Below are 13,806 nucleotides of genomic sequence, written 5' to 3'. Positions count from 1 at the left end.
TTACATTTATTTCAGAAATTGTAGGGGCAGGGGAAAAGCAGGATACAGAACACAACATGAGCAGATGTGGCATTCAAGTCAGTGACACCTCTGCACAAATGAAGTGCTTTCCTGACTTTCACAATAAGTTAGCTGAAAGTACTTCTTCCCTTCTTCCCAAAAAAGGGTCAGTATTCAGACCCTATTCCTAAGCATATTGTTTCTTACACACCAGAGTGCCCCTAAATCATAGGAGATTATTTTAGAAAAATAGACTTCAATTATGTATCTGGAATAAAATTTATAGTACTATACAAATACCGGCCCAGTTGAGGATACAATCCCTGACTGATCCCAGCAACCTAGCTTTATTAAAATTCTAGATAACTTTGCTAATACTTTGCATAGTATAAATATTAGAAAACTCAAATACATTTTCTACCTAGTACAATAGACATCATAATTTGTGGATAACAATGAATGTGGAAACTGGCTCTGGAGGAAAGAAATGAATGTGGTATGAAGTTTTCAGGTGATTTTTATTTATTTACATTGAAATCATACCACTCTTGCTATGCTACTTACCAGAACCAACACTATCTAGTACATCAGGCCATCTTCTGACCATACTGGTAATGTTTTTGATACTTTTTCATACTGTATAACAACTAATTCCCCTGATGTGTGTGTTTCATTTTAAATTTTCCAATCTTTAGCATCCTAAACCTCAGAGCAACCGTGGTATTTAATCGAGGTATGCTGAACAGTGCATACCTAAGTTTTGTCTGAACAAACAAAGCATGTCTTTGTGATCGTTAATGATCTTGCTTCCCAATGTACTAAAAAATAAGAAGAAAACAAATAGCTGGTCTTTTGTGTCTTAAAGGAATTTGGATTTCCCCTAGGCCAAATTTCCATTTGAAATGCCTGAACGTACATGAAAATCAATGTAGCTCAATAAACAACTTGGTGTTTAAGGCATTATTAGAAGAGAATACCACAAAGGACTACCTTCTCTGAATCAGAGAGATGGGTTTTTTTAACTCTTTAATATGGGCCAACTTATGGAATACAAACAAGTAGCTAACTGAGAAGGAGATGGAACAGAAATTAAACATTTCAAAATAAATGTGGTTGTAGCCAGGAAATACCCGAGAGGCTAGGATTTTTGCAGATGGACCAACTGTAAGGCTGGGATAGACTATCCCCATGCAGTTGGTCCAATAAAAGATATCACCTAAAAAATCCTTGACTCTCAAAACAAATGGTATTTGTTGGTATAAGCTGAGAATACTTTACTAGTAATTTTACTGCTTCAAAATGAATGTGGAAACCATAAAACTGTAACTCTTTTGATAATTAAACAAGTTACAGACTTAGAAAACTCAAATAATATTCTACCTAAATCCTTAGCTAAGGATCCTTTATGTCTCAGTGATTAATGTACACATATTTACCCTGTCTAGTCAGTCTAGCATGGACATCCAGATGCAAAATAATGAATGGATATACCTGTCCAGATAATGGGTATTTGTTCATGTGCATTTTATGTAGTGATGGCTTAGTCATGTGTCTGCATATCACCATAGCATCTAAATACTGAATGGCATTTGAAAATACCAGTATAAACTAAGTGAATTTCCTATTTTTAAGTATATATGGGAACAGTGCAAGTCTTTTACATGTGCAGTATAAATTACCTAAATACTCTGCTGCCATGCTGCAAGTAGTCATGGTAGTAAACAGTATAGATATGTTCGGGTTTATAGGCACAGTGTAGATTTGGACAAACTATTTATACATAAAGAAACATGCTAATCTCCCTTATGCTGAGAAATATACTGGTCAAAAGAAGCCACTATGCCATTATATATTCTAAGACAGGTGGGACAAAGCAAACTGGCTTTTTGCATGCCAAAAGGAATAATCAATTCCCAGCCCACTAAGAGAGCCCACTCTTGGAAAAGAATAAAAAGGACCTGATTTCTCAGGAATGCTAGGGGCTTAAAAGAGAACACCACCAAGAAAGAATAAATCCATCAATGCAGAACACAAGACTGCACTTCATTATTAGTCAGGGTGAGTGTGAGAGAAACAAATCAAATTACCAAAGGTCAGATTTTCCTTACAGCAGCAACCGCACAACATAACTGCTGAAAAAAAATAAACAGGTGGAAAGACAGATCTGCTTGCCCAATGTTGAGGAAAAATCTGTTGCGCCCAACATGATGGAAAAATTGTTCAAGAACAGTTCATCCGTGTATAACTGGAACCCCTGTACTGCCAGTGTCAGTGAGACCAACACTAGAGTGGTCTGCTGAGTGATTGCTGGTTGGCAAGTTAAAGCTGCCTAGAGATAATCTTCACAGTTTCACTTTAAGATTAAGAAAGAAGGGGTTCTTCTCCTACCTCTCAAATTGCTCCTTCAACATGCCCTTCCAATTGCCTTCATCAGCCCCTCCACAACTTTCTTGGAAGTGAGGGAAGAGACAAGCAGGGACCCAAAGAGTTCTGTCCATGGCCCCACTTTCTCTTCTCCCTCTCCACCCTCACTCTGACCGATCTCATTCATTAACAAATTCAACTACCATCTCTATGCTGAAGGCTCACAGATCTTCTTCTCAATTCCCAACCTGTTCTCTTCTACTCAAATTAAAATTTGAGCTGCCTCTCTGACATCTCCTTAGGTATATACATATATCACTAAAGCTCAACATGCCTAAGAAACAGCTCCTAATCTCCTCAGTTCACAAAGCCTTCTCACCATTCTTTGTTTTGATCGTGGTGGACAGCCTGCCTGCTGCTCTAGCCCATAATATAGGAATCTTCAACTCGGACCTCCTGACTAGACTACATTTAAATTTTACTGATGACTTCTGCATAACATCTCTAAGATACAGTTTATCCAGTCCATTCACAATTTTAGCAATTTTCAGGCTCTCATCATTTTGAATCTTGATTACTGCAACATCCTGGATAAATTAAATCTTTTCCAGCTTATATTCACCCAGAAGACTGCTAGAGATCACTCTTCTACCGCATCGCTTTGACCATGTCACTCCTCTCTCTGGATCTATTCCCTGGCTCTCTGCTCTCTAGCACATCAAACTTCTTTCAAGCCTCTTTCCAGCCTCGCAACGTTATCTTATCTTCTCTCATTCTCACTCCTGAAAAGTCAGCTCCTGCCTCTGATTGGCCCACAATGCCAGCCTCTACTGCTTGTGTGTTAAAATGTTAAATTAGCACCTTAATGGTTCCTCCAAAGCCAACTTTCATCTTTGGAGGAAAATCCCATGAACATCTGCAATGCCACTTAATTATCTTCTCTGTAATCTTTGTAAAGCTTCTTTGCTGTAATATTTAGAATAAACTGGACTAAAATTATGTTGCTGGTCTGACTAGATCACTGGTTCTTATTGTCAGCCACTCTTGTCAACAATACATTGCTCTCCTGCCCTCATTTGTCTGTATCCATCTATTGTTTGTTTTATACTAAGAATACTAGCATCACCTCCCCATGTTGAATTTGTGTAGTGTTGAGCACAGTGGAGCCCTGGTCCAGGACAGGGCTCCAGGGCATGACAGCAATTCAAATAACTGATAAAAATACTAACAATAACTTGCTTTTCTGTGACACCTTTTCTTCTCCTTTTTAGTTCTTCTTCTCCTTGGTACATGTATAATTCCCTGTGCTGACTCATTGCTCATGATTGCTTGTCATATCCATCTTTTGGTAAGTATCTGGAGAGATGCATTAATGAAGTTCTAATGTGTGTCACTTGGAGGAAAAGACCATACATATCTGCTTTTCATATATTATACGGGATATACAGGGTATAAATAAAGGAAGAAAACCTTTAAACAGTGAAAGCATGTACATTTCTAAAGGCCAGAACATTTTTGGTTATGGTAACTGTAATTGGGATTGCTTCTTTTACATTTGCCACATCAGTGTGTGCTGAAACAAAGTTATTCAGGTAGTGGATAGCTGGTACAATCCTAAAATACAAGTTTAATTACATCAACAAAGAATTAATTTGGGGGCAATAAGATCTCTTTACCACTGTGGTGTTTGTTGTTATTTTGTACTCAGGCACAATATGTTTTTTCCTTGGGAAAAGAAAAATGAAAGTAAGCTTGGGTTTCCAAACGATGTCTTGCTATCACATAAAAATAGAAAAGCATACATCAAAAGATTTATTTACAGTTTAAAATAAAAGTAACCTCCTCCTCTACAGAAGGCAGTTAAAGGAAAAAGATTGAAAGGGAAATTCTTGCACCTCCTATCATGGCAAACTAGCTATAAAGAATTGATGAGCCATTATATAACCATTTCCTTTCTTAAAATATCAATTCCTTTACACAGACTGACAGGTGCAAGTATTCCGTTTGAAGAAACAGGCTTCAAAGTGCTACAGTTCTGATTCAGACAAGGCCAGCAGTTTTAGTTTTTGAATTTTGTTCTGAAGACAGACATTAAAGCACAGCCAGCCTACCAATAGTACAGTGCTCTCCGTTCCATCCCTGGCTGCATTCACACTTCCCATCTTTACAGGTTCCATGTTCAGCACAGCGAGGGTGGCAGGCTCTCTGATTGCAGGCTGCACCAGTCCAACCTTCTTCACAACGGCACATTCCACCCATGCAAACACCATGTGCGCCGCAGTCCACAGTACAGATTTCTGAAAGAAGGGATGAAGAGGGGGGGGTGGGGGAAGAGAGAGAGAGAGAGAGTGCAAGAAAGAGACAACGTTAATTAGCAGAGGAACATTTTAATTCAACATAAGAAGGAGAAAGGCAAAAATCTTTGAAAATTAAATCAAAGGAATTCACTGCTGAGAGCACTTTCAGGTAGGACCCATGAGACTAGGGCATAAGGAATTTCTCTCGCTGCTAAAGCTTAATTAGTTATCCACTAGACTTAGTGATAGCTGAGTGTCAATGGCTCTTCTGTCAGCTTTGAGTAATTTCCAATTATATATTTTGTGATCACATATTTCTTAAAAGTAACCTTTTGTAGCTTAGATTATATGCACTTAAACCTATTAGAATTTACAGCATCATTTTAGTGACTAAATGTACCATGTATCTTATAGGTCATTCTACATTATCGGCAAAAATTTACAATTACCAAAAGTTCTTTTTAACAAAGGGGCTTTTTCCTTGCCCGCAGGTTTCCTTCAAATGTGAAATGTGTCACCTCTGACACATTTTTTCATTAAAATGAATCAGCCTCAGTGAGCCACATTAGTGCACTGCTGACATGCTGACATGTCTGTTAAATATAAAAGATGTTTCTCTTACTTTCCCTAAGTTTGTACCAGTGACAGCTTTGAGTAGTCAGGTTGAAATAACAAACCAACCGATGAAAATACATCAGGATATAACTATTTAAGTTGTCATTTACATACACTAACAGGGTCTTGTAATGGGTGGGATAACTGAAAAGTACATTAAGCCCAAAAGGTATCTCTGGGTCAAACACCACACTTCAAATCGCAGAAGTTATATAAGATAAAAATAAAGGTTGGCATAGCTTGCCTTTATTTTTGCCTCATTCCCTCACAATCAGTCTTTAGGAATAAGTCATTTCTGTGAAGCTGATTACAGAAAAAGGAAACATACAATAATAGCCTGAGGGAAGTTTTTAGTCCCTTCAAATACAGTTGGTCACAAGCATACGCTGGTTCATAAGGATATTATATTTACTTTTGGTTTCTTTATAAAAGAGAGCAAGCCAGGCTAACAGTAAAGAACTGAAATTATTTTCGACTGAAATAAAAAAGAGCGTTTAAATAAAAAAGGGCTGAAACGATTTACATAAAGGCTTGGTTTCCATTTTTTTTTTTAATTCAGTGGTGTTTTTTTCCTCCCAGTAGACCATAATTCTCTGTCACAAAGTGCTAGAGAACATTAAACATGGCATCAAGGAGTTGTGACACTTTTTATAAGCAACAGTCCAAAATGTTTATGGAGCATGAGAGCTGGCTATTTTGTTTTGTGGGGTGTTCTTTTTTTTTTTAAAACATACCCCATTTTGTATCTAGTTTGAATTAAATTTTTGATTAAGAGATCTGAGATGGTTTGATTAACTTCAGAACTACAGAACATCAACCCATCTCTGTGAGAGAGAGGTTTATTTCAGAGATACCCTCCTTTCTCTTCAATCTAATCAATTTTTCATTAGGGTAAAGGTGTTTATCAGCTTTTAGCACACTAGCTTTGAGCAAGGTGCGTCAATCTTTGTAATGAACTTATTAATTAGAGTTAATTTAACTGAAGTGGAATTGAAGGGCTAATTAATGGACAAACTGCTGATGAAGATAGAGAAAAGCTGTTGATCTCAAACCTATAAACCCCTCTGATAGAAATAACTCATTCCTTCTCTTAGCAGCTAACAAAACGTTTATTTATGGGTGAGATTTGCTTTTTTTTTTTTTTTTTTTTAACTTTAAATATGTGAAGATCATTTTCTACAATTTCAACAAGGATCCTTTGTGTCTCCCTGCACAAACATTTCAGAAATTTGACAACAATGAAATGTCCGAAAATATATAACAGAAAGTCAAAATTATATTTATACATTTCAACTATCAACTGCCTTTTGAAAAATAAACAAAAAAGTTACTTTGCAGTGATGGACCAGAAATAACGTGCAGGATAGAAATATGAATACTATCAGAACATGTATAGAATCCGATTTTTATTTGGAACTATAGCACCCCCACTTTGGTTCCCCCACCACCCCAGAGTTATTCTTATTAACACATCGGTACCTTAATGGAAGAGCTCAGAAAACTTTCACTATACAGTACTTTCAAAAATAAAATTAATGAAACAAAAGAGACATCAAGTTTTCTTTTCACTTGTTGCCTTCCATTGAAAACCCATTCTTATACTTCAGTACCTGGGCTACCAAATACATGCCAGGAACACTGAGAACGAGCACAGATATCAGACGCAAAGTAAACTTATTTAAAAAACATGGTTCATCATGGAAGAATGTTTTTGCTCCATTTATGCATATACCTACATTTTTTGCAAAATAAGCCACGCTCACATGTCATTAGGAACATCAACTCCTTTAATAAAGAAAACTTTTTTTTTGTGCAGAACTTGGAAGTTAGACATGACCTAGATTTTAGCTATGTTGCTACAAAATAAATTAATTATTATTACGATTTAAATTTAGCAGAGAGTTTGTCCTTAGATTGCAATTAATATTTAGATTCTCATCTCAGTTACGGTAACTTCATTAAGTTATTCTGAATTTATGCTAGCATTTCTAGGATCAGATTCTGGCCTCAATGCAATGGAGTTGTGCTATATAACATATTTTATGCAAGGGGAAGGTTTTTAATACATACCATTTGAGCAATCTGGACCTGTCCAGTTAGGGTCACAAGTACAGGTACCACTTTCTTGAAGATATGTTCCATGACCAGAACACTGGTCTGGACACATAGTCTTCAGTATTTCACAGTTGTTACCACCCCATCCTGGATTGCAGTGGCATTCTCCATGGATGCACACACCATGACTGGAACAGGAAGGGTCTAAACAATCAGCTGAAGACAAAAGAAAGAGATGATCTTAAATATTATTATTAACAAATTCCCATTATGATCAACAAAACTAACATCACAACAAGAATCTTACGGCAAAACAGGCAAACACCACTCTGAGTGTCCGTATGAAGCAAGTAGTATTACACTCATTTTACAAAATGGTAAATCGAAGCACAATGGGTGCCTTTATGCAAGCGTGGAGGCTACTCTGACACATTGTAATTACAGCGTGTCTGAGCAGATTCGATTAACTGAGTCTGCTAGAGTGTGGCAGTTACCATGCCCCGGCAGCTTCCCATGTCTCTTGTATCAGTATCCCCATGCTTCAAAATGGCAGCAGGGGTACTTGAACTAAAGCTTTTTTGACAAGCTTCAAATTCAAGCGCCCCCACTGCCATTTTGAAGTGCAGGAACACTGATACATGCGACATTGAGGCCAGAGCCACCCTAATTAAAGAGCTGCCTCCCCCACCCCCAGAGCATGTGTAAAAGTGCCCGATGAAACTAGGTCATTTTGCCTAAGGATGCAGAATAATCAGTGAAAAAATCAGAGTGCAGAATTCGCAAATCCTGACCCTCAGCCCACCTGCTCTACCTACAGATAAAAACTATCTCCTTTATAAGCAAAAAAAGTGTGCAGATTTTAATCAATTTTGGTAGCTTTTGGGTATTTTTTTGTGTAAGTCAGTCATTTTAAGGAGCTATTGTCTGATACTGTGGAAATATGTGCCTATATGCACATAACCAATTTAGTGACATCCTTGAGATAGGTTGCAATTTAGTTAACTGATAATCTTGAAGGATTTCTAATTTTTCTGAATTACACCAAGATTCATTGAGGTTTCAGGCTACTGCTTCCTGTTCTGCCGAATCACAGAGTAACGAGTATTGGATTCTCTATAACAGTCAGTATCAACTGACCTACTCCACTACAACTGAGTTCTGTCAGCTGTATAGGACCCTCAACCTGTTTGAGAAATAAATGAGTTGCATAGTCTCTATCCTTCTTAATTCACTTTAATGTGCTTTAGATGACGAGATTTAATTTAGCAATTTGACTCAATAAAACTTTACACTTGTAGGGTCAATGGTCTGAAAATTTAATTCCAGAGACTTAATTGCATTACTTTGTATGTGCAGATCAATAAAATCAATTTGATTGAGGAAGGAAAATGGTGCTTTTTCCTCCTTAAAAACCCCCCAAAAACCCAATGAACTGCACTTTACATTTCACTGGAATGAATATCATCATTACATACATCCCTAGAATACAAAAATGATGCATCATTTTTTCACTGTGAAGCATTTGAATCAGTATTTTTAACTGTAAGTCTTTCCAGAAATGCTGTTGGTGGTAAGATCACTAACAAATGCAATACAGTAATGATTTTTTCTAAGTCTTTCTATGTTCTTACATATCTTTTCTTGTACTCTTAGCTGATCTCACGCAGATAAAGCAACAACAACAACAACAAATAATATGGTCTAAAAAGATATATATTCAACTATGCATTTACACTTTCAATATTTAATAGGAAAAAAGTACACAGCTTCTGAAAAGCTCAATACCATTCCTTTTGAATCTAATACATACTACAGTATACTGAAATGAAAAGACAAAATGTGCTGAAAAAAAACCAGAGCAAACAGAAGATATGTTAATATTTTTAGCGCACTACTAAATGTTTTCCCACATATGAATTTACTGGGTTCACTTTCAGCTGGTATAAATGCATACAGCTTTAGAAAATCTGGGCTATGCTCACTTACACCATTGGAAAAACTGATACTAAGGAAATATTACTGTAGATGCCTAGGTAAATAGTTACATAGTTACCTTCTTCACAGTTTTCTCCTTTGTATCCAGAGTTGCAAGCACAAGAGCCCATGATACAAATCCCACGACCCCCACACTGAGGGTCAATACACTGGGTGGCAGGCACATCACACTCTGTCCCCTTCCAACCGCTGTAACAGAGACAGCGTCCTTTGGAGTACTGGCCGTTGCCACTGCACAATACTGGACAGGCTGCTGTGAAATAAAACATGACAGAAGAATGAACAAAACTCTTTTCAATCAAGCTTTGTACAGAAGAGGAACATCTACACAACATGTTGCATGCCACTTTCTTTTCCTTGGTAGAATAGTTAACTACTCTTCTTTCTACAGCTTATTTATATTGACTTAAGAAAGAATTCAGTTCATATACCTCTTGAACAATCAGGGCCTAGAAATCCAGGAAAACAATGGCATGATCCAGAAACACATTCTCCGTTTCCATGACAATTTCTAGGGCACTCCACCACAGATTCTGAAAGAAAGAGAAAGTAGGCAAATTCAGACTCCTACCACTGTAGTTTATAAGAGCAGAAGATGCCTAACATCTAAAATCACTAGTGCCTGACAGCAAATGAGGAGTGTATATATTTAATTTGTTTAGTGATTTTAAGAGAGTATATACCAACTAATTGCTTGCAACTAATGCTTGTGATATCTTAGGACTTTATAATCAGACAGCTCAATATTTTACTGTAAATGATAGCTACTTTATGCTCAGAATACAGGTTACTGCTATTTAATGAATGTTTCAAAAAAGTGTCTTCCTTTGCAAACTTTACATCATAAGAAGGCTTTTATACTCCAATTACTAACCAATTAAAATATATTTTCTGTATCTTTTGCTGAGCAGTGAAACAACCACAATAAACTCATAATCTGTGAAAAGAATGCAGAACATTTAACTAAGGAAAACTCATCTCTCTCTTTTACAGACTGCTTACATTGCAGCTTTTGGTAAGAGCTTTGAAGATTGTGCTTACCGATAACAATGGTATTAAAAGACACCTGCTCCGCATTTTTTCCATCGTTATAAAAAGCCAGATGCCAGATTCCAGAATCCAAATACTGGATAAAACCTGCCTCATGGAGACTGACAGACCTTGTCTGCCGACCTGCTCGCTCCGATTCAAGCAGGTTGCGCTGTTCTCTTGCAATCAACCTGCTACCATCCAGGAGTTCTACAAAGTCATACTGCAAAGGAGAAATGTGCAAACAGTTTATTATCCACATACTGCTACATTTCAGCAATTATTTTCATAACATTGTCAATAGTTAATTAAATGGTCATAAAAAGCTCCATGCTGACAGCCCCTGAAAATGCAATTCCATATTTATTCACAGAACAAATGCGGCATAGGGGGCAGCAAAACACACTTTCCCACAATATCCAGTTAATATGCTTATGCTGTGATCTACAGTGTTCCCCTCTCCAACATAGAAGAGGTAGCTCAGGTAATCCTTGCCCGTTCCTTGGCCATTCTTCTGAGCTTTCTAAGGTGGCTGGCAATTAGCACTAATTGCCCTGGTGCTGCTTTCTATGATGTTGACACAGACCCACCAATCCACTTCACATGGTATACTGAACAGGAAGGAGTTAGACTAGCTTAATTTGTGGTCATAGTTTGCAGATGTGAGCTGCAGGTGAAAGGCTCATTTCAGATTTACAGTGCTATATAAATTAACTAATAAAAATAAATAATATCCCATACTAACAGTCTCGTTATTTTACTTCACAGTTAGGGCGAAGTTCTCAGCTGGTAAAATTCCACTGATTACAATGGAGTTACTACTGCGGAAAAAGGGCCTTACATTTCTGTTGCACAAAGGCAAATTAAAACATCAAATTTAAAGGTAGCAAGGTATAGAAACCGAAGGCAGTAGCAGAAAATATTTTTTCCCAGATTTACAGAGACCTGAAAATCTTACTCAATGTTGTAAATAGCAACAACTGTGTTTGGAGGCTGGGACGTGTAATATCTAAATTGCAACAAGCATTCTAGAGACAAAAACAATTCACAGACTTATCTCCATACAGGTGGGCCTTATGCTGAACTTCACTACCTAAAGGTCAGGCCCTATATATCTAAAGCTTTCTTGTCTGCATTTGTCATGTTAAAACCAAGTTATAAAGATTTACCACTTTTTAACTTTGAAGATCACTGCCCCTTAAAGTGAAGAGTAATTTAGATTCTACAGTCAGTCCACAGTTTCTTTTTGTACTCCAATGTGCATTTATTGTGTAAGGTGAACTATTGTATACAAACCTTCAATCTTCCCATGTATTTCAACTATCACTTACTTAAATGGAATTTCATCCAAAGTCTATTTTAGGTAACGGCCAATTTATAAAAACCACTGATTCGCCCAAGTTAGGATAAAAATCAGTTATTGGACTGGAGATCAGCGGTTTTATGTACTGACTTATGACCTTCAGAAATAGCTCCCCGCATTAAAAAAAAATGTTGTCCTTCATCTCTGGATAGGACTTAGGTATTGCTTATCTACTGAAACTTTGCCTGCTTATGGAAAATACCTGGTATTTTAAGAATGGTCTGCAGTATAACTGAATCATTATCCCACTATCATTCAAATGTAAGCAAAATGCATAGCTCATATGCCTTTATCAATACCTGTGACACTTTCAGCTACATCTCAACTAGCATAGGAGAACATAACATGATTAGTATGGACAGGAGGTAGGTCCTTGATAAGCTGTCACCTTGAATATGCATGCAACACCCCATGAAAACTAATGCAACTGTTTTGGAAAAGCTCTCCTTAGTAAAAACCACCTGACATTTTCATTTGTCAGAGAATTAAATATTTATCTTATTTTGTGAAAGACACAAGCACTGTTTCTTTTCCCCTCAGTGCTCACAAACACTTTGCTATGATCACAGTGCCCAATAGCACTGAAAAAAAAAAACAAAGAAAAGGACTCTGTCCTTAGTTTTAACTGGTTATTTATGGACATTAAGGGAGGCTTTTAAATTACTTTACTGCAGAGGAAGGTCACTTCTTGTTGTAGGACAATCTCAGTTAAGGAACACATTTTTGATTGGGGAATAAGGGATTGTACTACTTAATTGACCACAAAGTGTATACTGATGGCTGACAGGCACAGTATAATTAATGATTTTACAACTAAAACATAATAAAGATTTATGTTATTATGGGGATAGTAGTTTTTGAGATTACATTTTAAAAGCTATGTACAGGGACTTCACTGTTCAATTCATCCCCAGCAAACAGGAGTGAGGTAGTTTTATCCTTATAAAGACTGCTTTGTAAATTTAGGACAGGGTAGTGGGGTATAGACTGGAAAAACAATTACCTTTATGTGCTAAAAACACTTTCATCTACTTTCCCTCCTAGGAGAATAGATTAATTACCTTTATTTACTATAAATGTGCTGATCTGCCCCCACCACTCCATTCAGTTTTGCTTTAAACCACCGAAGTCCTTTGTTATTTCTTAAAGTCTCTTTAAATAAACATATTGATTCTCTGGTTGCAATGAAACTGACATTTTTAGAAACTGTCACAAAGACTTTCAGACTAATATTGATTGGATTTTGAATGGACAGCCACTGTCAATTATTTCTGGTTGATTTATTTATGATACCCCAGAAACACAGACCTATACATCTTTTGCTGCTCTATGACATACACATATAGTATCCACTGTGGCCAATCCTGGGTACTTAAAGTGAAAAATAGAAATATGACCTGAAAAATATTTCCCCTCATTAAAGGTGCACCGATACATTGGTCTGATATTGGATTGGTATCAATATAAAGAAAACTGGCTGTATGGTATAATGACACAATGGGGCTGATAATTTGGCCAATAAATGTCTGTGCTGCACGCAGCTGCAGTGCAGCACTCGGGCAGTGAGGAGCACAGCTGGCTGCATGGAGAGCTGCCTCCAGCTGGTAAGTCCAGTGTGGTGGAAGGGGAGAGGAAGGGACGTGGGGGGCAGATCAATGCCCCCGCAGTGAGGGAGGGGGCAGGGGCAGGCTCTGTCCAGGCAGGATGGTGGGGCCGGAGCTGCGGCTCGTGGTGGGCAAAGCGGCTCCTGCTGCTGCTTGCACCCTGGGAGGGCATGGGGGAGGCATGTGCCCCCTGAATCTGTGTGGGGTGGGGCGGGCTGCAGCCAGGGTTGCACAGGGCTGTTCTTGGCAGGGGCTGGGGTCAGAGTGGGCACCAACGCACTGGGAGGATGTTGTTCCCGGAGCATAGGTGGAGGTGTGGTGTTGAGCTGGGGCTGTGCCAGGCAGCTGGCAGCAGTGGCGCTGGGAGCAGAGTGGCAGTGAACTTTGGGGTGCATGCACCATCCTGCCAGTGCCGTCAGTGCCTGCTCCGAGCTCAGTCCCCGCTGAGAAGAACCCAGCGCAGTCTCCTGGGGTGCAAGCAGCA

General features: G+C 38.1%; 1 protein-coding gene across 9 annotated transcripts in view; it reads right to left on the bottom strand.

Moving 5' to 3' along the window:
* TENM3 (teneurin transmembrane protein 3) overlaps positions 1-13,806 on the bottom strand; it is a 540,570-nt gene that overhangs the window by 99,199 nt on the left and 427,565 nt on the right. For all 9 annotated transcript variants that reach the window (XM_025207579.1, XM_025207580.1, XM_014521286.2 and 6 more), the window contains 5 exons: positions 10,368-10,578; positions 9,758-9,859; positions 9,385-9,579; positions 7,347-7,547; positions 4,476-4,661 (listed from right to left, as the gene is read on the bottom strand). In XM_025207579.1, the coding sequence (XP_025063364.1) occupies positions 4,476-4,661; positions 7,347-7,547; positions 9,385-9,579; positions 9,758-9,859; positions 10,368-10,578 (895 nt within the window). The remainder of the gene's footprint in view (positions 1-4,475; positions 4,662-7,346; positions 7,548-9,384; positions 9,580-9,757; positions 9,860-10,367; positions 10,579-13,806) is intronic.

This window comes from Alligator sinensis, unplaced genomic scaffold, assembly GCF_000455745.1.
Source record: "Alligator sinensis unplaced genomic scaffold, ASM45574v1 scaffold354_1, whole genome shotgun sequence".
NCBI lineage: Eukaryota > Metazoa > Chordata > Crocodylia > Alligatoridae > Alligator > Alligator sinensis.
Note: the sequence above shows the minus strand (reverse complement) of the source record. Positions and strands in the feature narration are given on the sequence as shown.